At 50.8% G+C, this 17,033-nt stretch overlaps 1 protein-coding gene across 1 annotated transcript in view; it reads left to right on the top strand.

The window, feature by feature from the left end:
• Window positions 1-1,282: 1,282 nt before the first annotated feature.
• DCHS1 (dachsous cadherin-related 1) overlaps window positions 1,283-17,033 on the top strand; it is a 36,478-nt gene continuing 20,727 nt past the window's right edge. The window contains exons 1-2 of the mRNA XM_055141752.1: window positions 1,283-1,517; window positions 14,944-16,857. Coding sequence (XP_054997727.1) covers window positions 15,064-16,857 — 1,794 coding nt within the window. The 5' untranslated portion in view covers window positions 1,283-1,517; window positions 14,944-15,063. The remainder of the gene's footprint in view (window positions 1,518-14,943; window positions 16,858-17,033) is intronic.

Raw genomic sequence — 17,033 nt, 5'->3', positions numbered from 1 at the left:
TACCCAATACTTCAAAGTCAGCAGCCCAAGCCATCATCTTTCTACATCACCCCCCATGCAAGCCAGTTCTGCTCCTTTTTCTAGTACAGTGAATGTTGCACCATCCAGCCAGCTTCGAGCACCAGACACCCGATGTTGTCAAGGGCTCCAGGCTCCTTCGCTCTTCTCTTTCAAAATCACACTCCTGCTTTAATTTAGACCTTTTTTCTCTCTCCACACAAGTTTTTGATTTCTTAGTACCATTGGTACCAGTCTCAAGTCCAAAATATCTTTGAAGTCACAGTTTCCTTCATCACAACCATAGGACAGACAGAAAGAAGGGGTCAAAACTCTTCCAGTTCCTTAAAACTCTCTCCTGATTTCACTTTTCCATTTTCTTTCCCAGTATCTCCTCCCCACATCCCTGCCCAGTTTCCATCTCACTTTCTCTTTCTTGAATATATCCTAGCGTTAAATCACCGCCTCCCCATTCCCCCCCACCCCATAATCTAGTTTCTAAATTTCTTCCTCTTAATCTCCTTCTTCGAATTTGGGGTGGCACAGGAAGGTGAGGGGAAAGAAAACTAGGCGGTGGTGAAGAAGGAGTAAGGGATAAAGAGCAAGAGATAAATGGAAGCGACTGAGAGGAAGGAATGGTAGATTAAGATAGAAGGGCACAGAGTAGGAGCAAATAGAGAAGAGTCACGGGAAGAAGGGAAACGGGGGAAGAAGGAGGGAAAGGGGGTGAGAAAGAGAAAAAAAAGGCAGAAAGGGCTGGAAAGAAAGAGGCCAAGAGTTGGGGCGACAGGACGCCAAGGAAGAGCGAGAGAACCTGATGCGAGACAGAGACAGGAGCCCAAGACTGCGACGAGACGGAGAAGGCGACGGGGAGGAAAGGGTTGGGGGAGAAGCAGGGAGAAGGGACGTGAGGAGAGGGGGCGAGGGGAACCGAGCGCAAAGGGTCTGAGAAAGCAGGGTCGGGAGGGAGACTAGGACCTGGGGGAGCAGAGGGGACGGCGGGGGGACTCGGGGAGTGGGAGAGAAGCGGGAGGAGGAGGAGAGGGAGAGTGGGCGCGGAGAGCGGGACGTGAGGAGGGGACGGGCGAGGTGACCGGGAGCGGGGAAGGGAACGGGGACGTGGGGCCGGATCCAGCGCCGGGGACTGGGGCCGGGAAGTGGAGGGGCGGAGGGAGGACGGGCGGGGGGCGGGGGCGGGGGCCGGGGGGCGGGGGTTCGGGTTACCGCGCGGAGGGCGGGGGAGGGGAGGGGAGGGGAGGGGGCGCGGGGCCGCGGTGGCGGATCTCGCATCCTCGGCGGGGCGGCTGCGAAGGAGGCGGCGCCCGGGCGGCGGCGGCGGCGGCGGACGGACCGACGGACGGCCGGGGACGCGCGGACAGACGGCGGCCGCCCGTGGGCCCGGAGAGCGCGGCGACGGGCGATGCGCGGCCCCAGGCCCCGCACGGGCGGGCGCTGCCCGGGGGGCTGACCGCGGCCGGAGGGCGCCCCACGACCGGGCGAGGAGCCCGCGCCGCGCCGAGGTCAGTGCCCGCGGCCGCCCGGCCCGTCCGGCCGCGCCCGCCCGGCCCGCCGGGGCTCTCGCGGCCGGTGGCAGCGGCGGTGGAGCCGGGGGCTTTGTTCTGAGCCCGAGACAATGGGGGAAGGGGGGCCGGGGCCTGCGGGACGAGGGCGAGCGTGAGCGTGAGCGTGGGGGCAGGGCCTGGGGGTCTTTGTGTGCGCGTGTCACCGAGTCGGGCTTTGTGGCACGTGAGCGGGGCTGGGGTGCGGGCTGGGTGTGTGTGTCTGTGCATGTGTGTGTCTGTGTGCGTGCGTGCGTGTGTGTGTGAGTGTGTGTATGTGTGTGTGTGTGTGTGCCCGTGAGGCCGTGCGTGGCCCCGGGAGGTGGCGTGTCCGTGTGCGGCTGGCGGTGTGCGCGCGTGTCACACCGGTGGCGGGTGCGTCCGACGGGTGTGTGTCCCGGTCGGGCGCGTCCCTGCGAGCGTGTGTTGCGGCTGTGTTGTGTATTTGGGTGTGTGGTGGCCCCCTGTGTCTTGCGCCCCCCCCACTCCCCCACCATGGGAGCCGCGTGTGTCGTAAGTGCAGGATGGGTGTGTGACAGAGACAAACCAAGACAGAAACAAAGAAATGGAGGAGGAGAAATGGGAGAGAAGCCCAGGAGAGCTTGACATGGGGATGGGTCACCTAGAAGAATCTTGTGAGTTTATGCCATGATGCAGGGGGGTCTTGGGGGAGCTCCCTAGGCATGGTCCCCACCCCCCGTGGGGGCTGGGGATAGTGAGGTCTAGACACACAATGAACCCAGTGTGGCGTGGGCTGGGCCCGCAGCCACAAGGTCAGAGGCCAGAAAAATATTGTTGCTTATGTCAACTCCTTGAATACCCACAGGGGACACAGTCCTAGTCCTACTCAACCCGCAAGGGACATGGTCGCAGGCAACACACATCACAAGTCAGACCTTCACAGCCACCACGCCCCTCTGGGATGCTGTCACAGCCCACATGCACTCACAAAGATGCTCTCAGGTTAGCACCCCACAGCGAACACATTCCCACAGGCTCACAACACAAACATAGAAGACACTATTACTACCTCTTTCTTTCCGGGGACACTATCATAGTCGTACATACCAAGTGGAAACCCTGTCACCACCAAGTGTCAGATCATCTAGGTCAGACTTCATCAAAGCTGCCCATACATAGCAGGTGTCCCAGGATTGGACACTAAGAGGAGGCTGTTTTGCAATTACTCCCACTACAGTCACTTGTTTAACTCAGAAAGACACGCTCTTAGACACACGCTGACACCAGAGTTAACTGTCCTGACACTTAAATAAATTCCTTTTGTGCTCACACCATTACTCCTCCCAGGCTTTCCTTCTGGTTCCCTGAAAACCTGAATCCCTATTCCTTTCACTCTGGGCTTTGGTGTGGCCCGGGTGTCCCTTCAATACCTCAACCTTGAACTTGAACTCCTGTGCTCCTGTTGCCTCATCTCCTTCCAGGACCACTCAGTAGAACTGGTCCATCTCTAAAATTCTAAATTCCTGCATTTTCTCTCTGTCCATTACCTCCTCTGCCCTTCCAGCTCATGGACGCCCTTACCCGCATTATATGTAGTCTTCCATCCCATGAAGAATTCTTGCCCTGCTCTTTGTACTTTCTCCTAGTCTTCCTTTCCTGGCTTTCTGATCGTCTAGCGCATGTACCAAAAACAGTCCTTTCAACCACTCCTTTGCTTGTTCTATTATCTTGAGCCCACTCCTACTCATCCCACAGAGTCTCAATCCTAACCAGAGTGATTTTTCAACCACACCAAATGATGCTTCTATAAATAAATTCTTGCTTCTATAAATTCCACCCTCTACTCGGCCCTCCATAAGTATATGAATAGATGACGTTAAATTATTTTTTCTTCACACCCCTTAACCTCACATCCTTTGTTCTAGCATTTTCAGCAGGTTAGTCAGTCCACTACAGTTCACTCATTCAGCAAATACACAAATTAAGCACCTGCTCTGTGCTGGGGAGTGTGCTGGCTTTACTAGGATGAAGGAGTGGACCGGCAGGCTATATTGGGGTGAGTGCTATCAAATGGCATTACAGCAGGAAAATTTCAGCAGTTAGGGAGGTCAGAAGAGGTGATGTGGAGAAAGTGACATTTAAGTTTAAATTTAATGGGAGTCATCCAAGATGTGGAGAGATGGAGGTGGGGGGGGGGCGGTCAGTGGAGACTATTTCAAGCCAAGGGTGTAGTATGGGAAAACAGTGAGAGCAGCTGAAAGAGAAGATTAGTTAGGAGAGTTAGTTAGATCATGAAGTTCCTTAGGTCATGTGAAAAAACTTATCTAAGCCAAGAATAGTGGAAAGTCACCAGATAGTTTGAAACGATTGCATGGTGCGTTCAGATCTGACCGCAGTGTGGAGAAAGCAGGGAGGAGTCTGAAGAGGAGGATGGTTGCAGGACCCAGGAGGGGATAAGGCCAGCCTGAACTGACTATTGGCTGCAGGGAGGGAGAAAGCAGATGGTTTTAAGAATTCTTTAGACAGTGGGGGTCAGCAGGGTGCAGTGACAGAAAGGATGTGGAGGTTGGAAGAGGGGAAGGAATTAAGAGTAACAACCTGGTCTATTCCCTCATTGAGAAATTTGAGGTCATTCAAGTTGAATTCCTGCAGCTCCCTTCCTCCTTCCTCAAACTACCTACCTTTTTCCTCAGTCTTTCTCCTTATGTTCCTGAACAGTATCCTATCCTCTTACAACCCTGAAAAAAAATACCCTCTCAATTGCCAAACTTAGGGGTGCTAAAACTCTTCAGTTGCTTGACCTCTTAGTACGGTCTGGTAGGATCTGACAGCCGTGGGTTTTTTCTCTTTGAATCATTCTTGTCTTTCAGCTTCTTTTTTAAATTTAATTTAATTTTATTTTTTTGCTATTTGGGTCACACCCAGCAATGCACAGGGGTTACTCCTGGCTCTGCACTCAGGGATTACCCCTGGTGCTGCTCAGGGGACCATATGGGATGCTGGGATTCGAATTCGGGTCGGCCGTGTGCAAGGCAAACGCCCTACCCGCTTGCTATCGCTCCAGCCCCATCTTGTCTTTCAGCTTCTAAGCCATCATTTTATTCTACCAACATTTCACCAGCCACACTACTCAAAGACACTATCCTAGAGACATTTCAACCTTAAATTGACAACAAATAAACAGATGATTCCAATATGGTATACTTGCTTCTCGCTCTCTTGGAGCTCCTCCTGGATTTTCATTCTCTATTTTGGAGGTTCTTTTGTGTATCCCTAAATATTGTTCATTAGGCTTAGACTCCCTAGTATATATGCAACTCCCAATATGCAACCCTTTGTGTGATCCATCTTACTCATTCCCAAGGTCTTTACTTGTCATCTCTGTAGGCCAATGATTCCCAGATATCAACTTCTTCCAGATCTTTCTTCTGTTTCTTATTTCTTTTTATAGGAGGTACAGGGAATCAAACCCAGGGTGAGTGTTGTACTACTGAGCCATATTCTTGACCCCTTGGCCTCTCTTTTGCTCTTTAGATTGGCGTATCTGCTTCCTCCCTGGCTTCCATGTTTGTGCACGCATGCACACGTGCACATATGCTAGGCATGTTCTCTCCACACCCTATCCTTACCTGATCTATACAGTATAGCTCATGACTAGTATAGTATGTGCAAAGCTGAACTCACCCTTTCTTCTTCCTCCAATCTATTCAGTTCTTAAGCTGGAAATCCAGAAATTAACGGTAGCCATTCCCTTCTCTATACATTCTAGAACCCAAAAAGTCATTAGAACCTATCGGTTTTCCTGCCTCTTCAGCTCTCTCTGATATCCCATTCCCTGTTACCTTTTCTTGCTATTACCCTTACACCATCTTCTTCACACAATTTACTGCAGGTGCCTCCTAACTGGCTTTGCCAGACTTCTGCTTTCCCTCTTCCATTCTTTTCACTGCAACAAGAGGGCTCTCTCCTTGACATGCAAATCTAGCCTTGCTATTCCCATCTCAGAATACTTCAGCGTCTTTCTGTTCTGGGGTGAAATTTGTACTTATTTTTATTGTAGGGTTTGAGACTTTGTTGACTCAACACCCAGTGGTGCAACTTCTGGTGCCCCAGGGGTCCTTTCCGTGGTGCTCAGGGGATCATGTGGTGCTGGGGATTGAACCTGAGTCTCCTGCACTCAAAACTTATGTATTAGCCCTTTGACTTCTCTCCCTCGCCTCTAAAACCTGTACTTCAATGAGGCCTTATGAGCTCCTTTGTGATCTGACACCCATAGTTCCATTTTCCTAGCTTCTCTCAAATTGTCAGTTCCATTCCTACTGAATTCCTTGTAGTTTCCCAAACATTGACCCTTGCTTCTAGTCCTTAACATATACTGCTCTCTGCCCCAAAGACCTTTCACTCCTTTTTCTAGCTCATCTCGTCACTAGTCCTCAGAATTAGTCTCAAGCCTACCTTTCCAGACTGGCATATTGGAATCCTCTTGTTTCACTGTTGTCATTTTATCTTCCTTGCTCTGTCTTTCTGACCAGACTGGGACTTTCTTAACGACAAGGCTGCATGTTGTCTATTTGTAGGTCCTCTGGGCCCATCTGTAGATACTTGGAAATGAATAGAGTAAGGAATAAATGAGACACCTCACAACACATTCCTTACTCTCTTCACTCTTCAAAATATTAACATCCAGTCTCAGCTGCCCAATTGAGACATTTCTGTACACAGCCATTTCTCCCCCTGGAGACAGGCCCAGCACGACTCACCCTTCTTGACCTTTTGCTCTTTCCTCTTTTCCTTGCGCCTATTTTTTTTCTCTCTATGCTCTATATTTTTTATATTTTATTCCATTTGAAAATCGTTTCCGCGGGAGCATAGGGAATAGGTCCGAGGGCTAAAGCACATTCTTTCGTTCCTCCACATCACCAGATGTGTCCCAGGTGAGTCCCCAGTGCTGGGCCAGAGCAGCACTGTATCATCAGGGAGAGCATTAAACATTTTAAGGAGCACCAGAAATCTGCATTCCCACTATTTGGGCAGGTGCTGGTTGAGGTTCTTGAAGAAAGTGGAAAATGAAGAAGTGGTACCAGCAGGTCAGGGGCACTGCAGTACCTCAGCAACTACTGAGCCAGATGACCCCCTTCCCTGGAGATGTTAGAGGCTGCTCTTTCCTCTGTCATCCCCTCCCCTACGCCTGCTCTGCACCTTCCTACTCAGCGCACCCAGATACCTGCATCCTCCTCCTCCTCCCTCTCCCTCCACTGATGGAACTGGACTCTGGGTGCCCTGTTACTTGAAGCAAAAGCCTTCTCCGCCCCCAAGGGACTCATTTGTTAGATCCCTTCTTTTTCCTAGTTTCCCACTGCCTGTCCCATCCTTCATCTCCATTGTTCATGTTTCCTGGGTAACTCTTTGACATCTCAGCATTTTCTACCTCTGCCTCTTGGGAGGGTTTCTAGCAGTTTCTCTGTCTTCCTCCTAGCAACCCACTTGGAACCCCCTAGCTTGGATCAGGAGGCACTTCATGCTCCTTAGCATACCAGAATGTCCTTGTTTATGTTTTTCTCTCTGAGTTCTCTGGTGAAGGAGCTCATTCCCTTTCGGTTTTATTTTATTTTGTTTTGTGGTACTGGGTATTGAATCCAGGGCCTCATGCACGCAAGCAAGCGTTCTACCACAGAGCTACATGGCCAGCATTCACTCCCTTTCAGTCTAGACTTTGCCTCCTATAATGTTGGTGAGGAGTAAGGGATGAGAGGATAGGAGGGAGGGTTGGCCTCAGGCCTCCCAGCTACATCATTTACCATCTGGGTAAATTTATCTTAGCTTCTCTGGGTTTCTCACTTGCAAAAGAAATGGGGTGTGGAATGTAATGGAAATGGAGGTAACATTAAGAGAGTTGTTTGTGGCTGGGTAGATAATAGAGAGGTTATGGTGCATGCAACTCCAGTTCAGTCTCCAGCCCACATGGTCCCCTTGGAGTCCCTGAGAAGCAAAGGGAGTGGGCCTGGTGGTCCCATAGTCTGCAGAACCTGAGCAGAACTGCATCCCTAAGCCCCTCCATTGAACTGCTGGCCCAGCTGGCTGAGAATTTCCAGGAGCTGTAGCCTCCGTGCCCCCAGGGAACCCCCCAAAAAGAGATGAGGATTTAGAAAAGAAGCAACTCTAAATGCTCAGCCACAAACTGAATTCATTTTGCTTCCCCAGTGATTCTAATGTACCCTCATGCCCTCAGCATCCTGCTACCCCCAACTTGTGTTTTTCTCTACACATTTCTGGTTGCTACATCTCCAACTTTTCTGCTAACTTCATGCTCTCTGACCCCTTCTGTAGCCTGAGCTCCAGTGGTCAAACCTTAGAACCAGGCCCTTACTGCCCACCATCACCACTCACTTCTTGCTCCCTTACTCTGCCTTCCCTGTCCAGGAGCTCCCCAAGCACCCCCTTCCCTGAGTGCCTGATCCCATACCCACCTGATGCTCTCTCTAGATAGACAGTTGCCTCCTCACAGATCTTCTCTTCCTCTAACTTCTAACGCCTGGTACACACTGATTCTAATCACAGAATGATTCTCCTAAAGCAGAACGTTGGCTCCTTCTCTGATCTGTTGTCTGGCCCTTTATCAGGGCATTACATGCCTCCAGTAGAAACACAGTATGGCCTGAGAGACAGCACTCACTTGGGAGTCTGTCAGAGCTCTCTTATTGATGTCTTTCTGCTGCCTTCTCTGAGCCCTCAGTTTCCTCATCCGTTATAACTATGCCAAGGCTATTGTGTTTGCCTGGTACATCCTACAGTAGCTGTCATTTATTATGCCTTCATTGTGTGCTAGACACAGTCCTAAGTTTTTTTTGTGGCAATCTTTTATTTGAGTCCTATATCAGTCACATAAAGGAGGAATGTTAATTCCCATAGAAGAAGAGTTACACAGTAGGTGGCAGAATCAGGATTTGAAAAGCCATTGTAACAACTGTGCCCATTTTCTAAACAAGGAAATGGAAATCATGGGAAATGGAAATTAAGGGACTTGCCCAACGTCACACAGCTGCTATGTGTGAGACTGGGAATCGAAATAGATGTCTTGGACCAAGAATCTATGTCTGAAATGGCATCTTTCCCGTCTCACTGTGATAGACTGCCTCCCTGTTCTTGGAGTGCAGTAAGTGTGTATTGAGTGACTCTATCTGACCTCTGGCTAGCTGTTGCTCCAGCTCTTGGTCTATTATTCTCACTCATTTCCCACCTCGGGATGTTTGCACCAATATAACTTTTCTAAACTTCCCCAAGAATACCATTGACCCCTTATTGCTAAAACCAATGGCCACATCTTGCCTTTTTTTGTCTTACTTCAATGCTTAGTAGCAGTGGACACTATTGATCCCTCCTTCTTTGTTGAAATGTTTCCTCCTTCATTTCTGTGATATTGCTGCCTCCTCTTCCTCCTATCTGTTCAGTTTGCCACTTAATTGTGACTTCCTTAGGGTTCTCTTTTAGTCTCTCCTCACTTGACATGTCCTCTGCACTTAGTCACCACACCCATTGCTTTTGGTTATCCCTGTTTTTTTTTCTTTTTCTCTTTGGGTCACACCTGGCGATGCACAGGGGTTTCTCCAACCTAGGTATCTTTCCTAGACTCCAGACCTGCAAATCCAACTCTGCCTGGACACTCCTATGTGAAGATCCCAACCCAGGCAATGGCTGTGGTATCCTGATGGTAGTTTAGTAACGAGGTTAGAACCTTCTCTGAAAAGAGAGTTGCCAAGTCCTGTTAGCTTGACCTCTTCGCATCTTTCTCTTCTGTGTCTTCTTTATGCCACTGCTACAGATCTGGGCAGGTATAGATACCTCATTCCTGGCTTTCCTCTTCCCTGACTCTCTTCTTCAAGCTTCCATTGTATTTCTGGGACTGTCCCTGTTCTGCTAATCCCCTTGTAATTTACTTCCTATCTGTCCCTTCTGCCTGAATCCCAGGCAGCATGAAGTACAAAATCCTGGGATCAAATCGAGGCTAGATTATCCAGGAAAGTTGTTTTCACTCTGAGTTTCAATTTCCTCAATGGAAGGCTGGCACCTTCCTCACAGGGCTGTTATGATGATTGAGATACTGCCGGTGAATTGCCTGGCATAGGGCCCAGCACACCGTGAAAGCTCGTAACATGGACTTTCCCTCTGCCGTCTCTGCTCATATCCATCCCCCCGCCCCAGGTGCCTCCTGGACACCAGTGCTTGGAAGTGAGAGCCAGGCACTGCCCTGACCACCGGCCTGCCCCCTGGAGTTGTCCCAGGGAGAGCCAGGGCAGATGGTTTGTCTGCTTTCTCCCTCCTCCCTTCTCTCACCTCTGAGTGCCTCCCCCGCCTCTCCAGGCTAGCTCTTCCTGTCTCTGATTTACCTCCCCCTTTCTGTGTGAACCCCACTCACTCCTTCCTTCACCGTGGACTTTCCCAATCAAGTCTTGCTCCCTGCCATCCTCACCCCTACCAAAACTCTCCTCTCTTGCTGTCTCCTTTCTGCCTGAGTCTCCCGTTCTTCCTGTTTCTGCCCGTTTTTTGCCTGGGCCTGAGTCTTTACCCCGCTCTGCTCACTGAAGCTAGTTCCCCTCTTCTTTCTCCACTTCTGCGCCAATCTGCCTTTCTCTTTCTCATTGCCCCCCTTCTCACTCTGTTGTCTTTCTGGTCCCTGCCCCTTCCTGGCCCTGGGACAGGAAGTTGAGGGCGGAGGCCTGGGTGGTGCCAGCACCCCTAGTCCGTTTCCCCTCTGTACCTTTGGCCACTTCTCTGCTTCCTTCTGGAGCACCCCTTCCCTCATACTCCCCCATCCTGTCCCTGGAGTACCCCTTTCCCTGACACCTCTCCTCGCCCTCCCCCCCTCCCCAATCCACCTCTTTCTTCTCCCATGTTCCCCCTTGCGCCCAGGTCCTGCAGACACACAGGCTGCTGGTGAGGGGTGGGGGAGGATTGACATCACATTTCAGGCCCCAATGAGCAGTCTTGCCCCTCCCCCTCCTAATGAGAACCAGCTGTGATTCCAGAGGCCCAGATGTGGGGCTTAGAGGGGAGAACGGGATGGAGCCAGAGGACAGAGTAACAGGACCAGGACAGAGTGGGACCATGTAACGAGACTGAACAGGGAGGGAGAAAAGAGGTGACAGATTTGGAGAACACAGACAGATCCAGGCAGGAGGCAGGAGAAAGTGAGGAAAGAGGGCAAAAATGAATGACTTCGGCTGGATCTGAGGGAAGGGCTAGGACAGACCTGGAAAGCCAGGAGCAGAGAGGAGGAGGAAGTCTTGGGGAAGAGGCAGGGCGAAACACTGGACAGATGTTGCAGGGAGCTGGTGCTGAGCAGAGAATTGGAGAGAGGATGAGACAGTCTCAAGAGAGAGTCTGGAGTTCGAGTTTGGAACTGGAAGCCCTGGAGCAGGAAGTGATGAGGCGCAGTCCAGACAGAGCCCCCAGGGACCCAGAGGTCACAGCTGCAGCCGCAGCGCTGACCACGAGTGCCCTGGCAGCATGTGTGAGAGCACGCCTGTGTGTGGGTGGGTCTGGAAGTGTGTGCACGCGTGCCTGCCTGTGTGAGTGTGTGCATGCGTAAAGCCAGGATGGTGGTTGGGGGTAGGGGGTAAGAAAAGTAGAAAAGTGGTAGTGTGCCTGTCCATATGTTGTGGAACGGTGTCTGTGACTGGGAATGTGCTGTCTGTATAAGGTCTGTAAAAAAGTCGGTGTCCATGTGTCTGTGTATATATGCCTGCATGTGTGAGGGATGTGTAAGTATGTGTTTCATATGAGTGAATGTATCCTTCTGCCTGTGGGAGAGCATGCTTCTCTGGTATCTGTATATGTATGTGTCTGGCTCTGTGGAAAAGTGGTCTCTTTGCATGTAAGTATGATGTGTTAGGTAAGTCTGTTTGTGTCTGTGTCTGTATGCCTGACTTTTTGTAGGTCTTAGGCTTTGTGATTATGCACCATTCTGTGTCCACTGTGAAAATGTCTAAGGGGAGTTGCACTGGGCAGGGATCCAGGTTGAGCCACTGGGTTGGGAGAAGGAACATCTGCCTGCTTCCAAATCTTTCTTCTTCAAGGATGATTGTTTACCTGAGCCTTAGTCCCAGGAGATTCATAAATCCTTTCATTCAGAAAAGGAACTGAGCATTTATTATGTTCCATGTTCTGTGCTGTATACACTTTAGAAAAGAGATATGATTCTGGTGCTCAAATAACTGACATTCTGTCCCTTGGTAGAGTGGTAAATATAATACTGAGTATAGTAAGTATATTAGCTTCACTGTCCATTATTCCAATACCCATCCTTAACTTTTTTTTTATTGATTAATGAAGGGACTAACTCTTAATCCTCGACCTTTCATCCAGTTTCTGGGCCTAGATCTCTGACACAACATTCTATGTCATCCCTGTATACTCAGCCTTTTCCTGAACTGAGTCAAGTCTGTGCTTACTCTGATCTTATTCTGTATTCACCTGCTCTCTTCCTCCAGGTTACAGTTCCTTGGGTTCTGCAACTTGAGCCCTGGGTATATGGGTCTAATGCACATTTAGTACCTCAGAACTCTACCACTGGAATGAGGGAACCCATGTTGGGAACTGATGAGACAGTTCCTATCATATGCTCAACTTCAGAGTCCTTCCTCCCCTTGCCTCTAATTCTCACAATACACCATGAGTAGATGGTACAATAGCCATTATATAGATTAGGAAAATAATACTCAGAGCAGGATTACAACACAGCTCAATCTCTAAAGTTCTTGCTCTTTTTATTGCCATACATAGATCAGGAGGGTGGGAACTGGAAGTGTAAGTGAGGATCAGATACTGTTCTCTTAAGGAGAACAGAATATCCTATAGCAGAGGAAACCTATAAAAACTTGAGAAAGCACCTCTATAGTTGATTCTGTAGCCATCAGTGCCTTTAGGACCATGGGTTCATGTGGGTTTGTGTAGGTGGTTTGGATTGAAAACAGACACGTGGGATCTGTAGGAGATATTTCAGGACAAGGAGAAGTCTAGATAAGAGAAGTTGTTGGGAGAGAGCAGTTTAGTATTGGAATAGTGTGAGTTCTGAGTGGTGGTGCTGTTCATAGGAAAGAGGATGAAGAAAGAAAGTCAGCTTGAGATGAAGGTCTTGGATTAACTGAAGATCGTGGAAAATAAAAAAAAAATCTGGGGGGTATGGGTTGTACTCTATGCTCAGGAGTGACCTCTGTCAGTGATCGGAAGATCATATGTGATACTAAGAATTCAAACTGGGGTCAAATGCGTGCAAGGCGATACTTTAACCTCTGTACTGCCTCTTGGACCCCTGATGTATTTTAATTGAAGACATGGAAGGGTAAGATCACCCAGAATGAGGAGTGAACAAAGGTGCGGCCAAGGATTGAGTCTTGAGAGCACTAAATTTTAAGAGATGGGCAGAGAAAGAATAACTTGTAATTGAGATTGAGGGGTGAATGGGCAAATAATCACAAAAAGAGCAAGAGGCAGGATGTCACCAAATGAAGCCAAGAGAAGCTGGCTTCAAGAAGCCAATGATTAGTGATTACATATTTCAGAATGATCCACAAACAGGAGAGTTGAAGAAAAAGTATGCATTGGATGTAGATCACAGGGCCTGTTGGAAGCTTAGTTAGAGCAATGCCATGGGAGACAAAACCACACCCAGAGAAAGGAGGGTGTGAAAAGTGAGTGACCACAGGAAATGAGCCAGCCTGTCAGAGAGGGCAGCGTTTCCACTGATTCTCTTCACATCTGGCTTCCTTCTTGAACTTTAGCAGCATCTGAAACTCTGGTTCCCTACTCTGATTTTCTTTCTGTCTTTCTCTTGCCAGTTAACTTAGGGCACCCTTTGTCCATTGATGGATCTGGCCAGAATTTTTATCCATCATCCTTGATTTCCCAACTCCTTCCTCCTTCCTTCAAGCAGTCATCAAGGCCTGCCCCATCTGCCTACTGAACCTCCTGCAGAACCCCTCACTCATTGCCATTTGTATTGTTAATACTCACCCAAGTCCTCATCAAAGCAGTGTCATCACGAGACTCCTGTGTCTGTGTGTGTATAAGAGGGAGTCCTGAGGGGGAGGGAATGGATGTTCTAAGAAAACTTTCCTACCTGCACACTCCTCTTCTCCTAAGGGTACACCTAAGATCTTCACAAATTTTGTTAAGTCATAGCATGACACACCTTAGAATGCTTCCATTTGCCCTTCTAAGTCATTGACGGGCAAATCTTCAATGTGGCTCACGAGTCTTTGTCCATATCATATCCTTGGTTCTACGACTTTATACTCACATTGTCCTCTATCAAAACACTCAGCCCTTCCTTGACTCTAGACTCAGCCTTCTCACATTCTGTTCACTCTTCCTAATGTTTTTCACCCCTTATCTTTTTTCTGTGCACACTACCTCCATAGCCTTCCCACTTCTACTCAGTAGATCCCAGTGTTAACGTTATTGCTTCAGAGACTGATTCCCTCTTCTAGGCACTCACAGCTCCCTGGACTTCTTCATACTCTTTATCAGCTTGTGCTTCCTGGTTCAATTTCTGATCAGTTCCTGGACTGCAAGCCCCAAGCAGCCAGAAACTGTTTCTCTTATTCACTGACAAGGCCCAATGCCTCCACCACATATTAGCCACACAATTCTTGCTGAATGGAGCCCAAAATGGGGGCTAAGGGAATATGTAGCACTGCACGGTAGCACTGTCCTCCCGTTGTTCATCGATTTGCTTGAGTGGGCACCAGTACCATCTCGATTGTGAGACTTGTTATTATTTTTGGCATACCGAATACACCACAGGTAGCTTGCCAGGCTCTACCGTGCAGGCGGGATACTCTTGGTAGCTTGCCAGGCTCTCCAAGAGGGACGGAGGAATTAAACCCGGGTCATCCATGTGCAAGGCAAACGCCCTACCCACTGTGCTATCGTTCCACCCCAAGGGAATATGTAACATATATATATAATATGTAATATGAGAGCCTTGAGCATATTTAAATACTAAGAGAAGGCACCGGTGAGCATATTTAAATACTAAGAGAAGGCACCGACAATTCAGGTCCCATGGTTATTCTCATGAGCACAGAGAATATACTATGTCTCATTAGTCCTGGATGAGAAACAAAATGAGAGAGGACTGTCCATGTGTTTAAGGCTAGAGATGTAGGGCAGGGAGTTCAGGGCATTGAGACCCAAACAATAGGAAGCAAAACAATCTGCTGAGAAGAGTGGGGACAGAGTTGAGATGGAATTGAGACTTGCCAGAGCCTCCTAAACCCAGGACGGGGCAGGGGGTGGGAGGGGGTGTAGGGTGGTTAGCACACAGTTGGGTGCTGAGAGCGCCTGAGTCCTGAGTGTCGCCCAGACCTTGGTCTGTGCACCGATGCTTCCCCTGATCGTGACCTTTCCCCCTATGCTTTACTCCCAGGCCAGAGAGCTTGAGCTGGGGCCAGGGCCCAAGCTGGACCTGATCCAAAGCCTGAGATCAAGCTGGGCACAGAGCCTGGTCTGGAGCTGGAGTCCAAACCGCAACCGGACTGCCTCTGCCATGCAGAAGGAGACAGGCGCTGCGCCTTCCCGCGCTGGCATGCAGAGCCCCCGGCCCCACACGCTGCTGCCCTTGCTGCTGCCGCTGCTGCTGCTGGGGGCCAGCGTGCCAGGCGTCTGGGGTCAGGCAGGGAGCCTGGACCTGCAGATTGATGAGGAGCAGCCAGCCGGCACCCTGATTGGGGACATCAGTGCAGGGCTCCCGGCAGGCACGGCAGCCCCTGCCATGTACTTCATCTCTGCCCAGGAGGGCAGTGGCGTGGGCATGGACCTCGCCATCGATGAACACACTGGGGTGGTCCGTACAGCCCGAGTCTTAGACCGAGAGCGACGGGATCGCTACCGCTTCACTGCAGTCACTCCTGATGGAGCCACGGTGGAAGTCACTGTGCGAGTGGTGGACATCAATGACCATGCCCCAGCCTTCCCGCAGGCGCAGGCCACCCTGCAGATTCCTGAGCACACAGCTCTTGGCACCCGCTACCCACTGGAGCCTGCGCGTGATGCAGATGCCGGCCGCCTCGGTACGCAGGGCTACGCGCTCTCTGGTGACGGGGCTGGAGAGACCTTCCGGCTGGAGACACGGCCGGGTCCGGATGGGGCCCCGGTGCCCGAGCTGGTGATTGCCGGGGAGCTGGACCGAGAGAACCGCTCACACTACATGCTGCAATTGGAGGCCTACGACGGTGGCTCCCCGCCACTCCGGGCCCAGGCCCTGCTGGATGTGACGCTGCTGGACATCAATGATCACGCGCCTGCTTTCAATCAGAGCCGCTATCATGCTGTGGTGTCTGAGAGCCTGGCCCCTGGCAGTGCCGTCTTGCAGGTCTACGCATCCGATGCTGACGCCGGTGCCAATGGGGCTGTGACCTATGAGATCAACCGGAGGCAGAGCGAAGGGGACGGGCCCTTCTCCATCGATGCACACACGGGCCTGCTGCGGCTGGAGCGGCCACTGGACTTCGAGCAACGGCGGGTCCATGAATTGGTGGTGCAGGCCTGGGACGGCGGGGCGCACCCAGAGCTAGGCTCAGCCTTTGTGACCGTGCATGTGCGAGATGCCAATGACAACCAGCCTTCCATGACAGTTATCTTTCTGAGTGCCGATGGCTCTCCCCGAGTGTCTGAGGCGGCCCCACCAGGCCAGCTTGTCGCTCGTATCTCGGTGTCAGACCCAGATGATGGTGACTTTGCCCATGTCAATGTGTCCCTTGAGGGTGGAGAGGGCCACTTTGCCCTAAGCACCCAGGACAGTGTCATCTACCTGGTGTGCGTGGCTAGGCGGCTGGACAGGGAGGAACGGGATGCGTATAACTTGCGGGTTACTGCCACAGACTCGGGCTCACCCCCGCTGCGTGCCGAGGCCACCTTTGTGCTCCATGTCACCGATGTCAATGACAATGCTCCTGCCTTTGACCGCCAGCTCTACCGACCTGAGCCCCTGCCTGAGGTGGCACTGCCTGGCAGCTTTGTGGTGCGAGTGACAGCCCGGGATCCTGACCAAGGTACCAATGGGCAGGTCACTTATAGCCTGGCCCCGGGTCCCCACACCCACTGGTTCTCCATCGACCCCACCTCAGGCGTCATCACCACAGCTGCCTTGCTGGATTATGAGTTGGAACCTCAGCCACAGCTCACTGTGCTGGCCACGGATGGGGGCTTGCCCCCTCTCACCTCCTCTGCCACAGTCAGTGTAGCCCTGCAAGATGTGAATGATAACGAGCCCCAGTTCCAGAGGACTTTCTATAATGCCTCTCTCCTGGAGGGTACCCCGCCTGGAACCTGCTTCCTGCAGGTGAGTAAGCCCTGCACACAGCAGGACGCTATTGTGGGTCATAGAAGTCCTCAGGGAAGGAAAGGAGCTTTGCAGCTGCTTCTGTTGATAACTTATGCCAGACGGTTTGAGCCTATTCTGTGAGTTACAAAGTCTGTGCAGGGGGTAAGGATTAATAAGAGGATGAGAAAGTAGGA

Source organism: Sorex araneus, chromosome 6 (genome assembly GCF_027595985.1).
Source record: "Sorex araneus isolate mSorAra2 chromosome 6, mSorAra2.pri, whole genome shotgun sequence".
NCBI lineage: Eukaryota > Metazoa > Chordata > Mammalia > Eulipotyphla > Soricidae > Sorex > Sorex araneus.
Note: the sequence above shows the minus strand (reverse complement) of the source record. Positions and strands in the feature narration are given on the sequence as shown.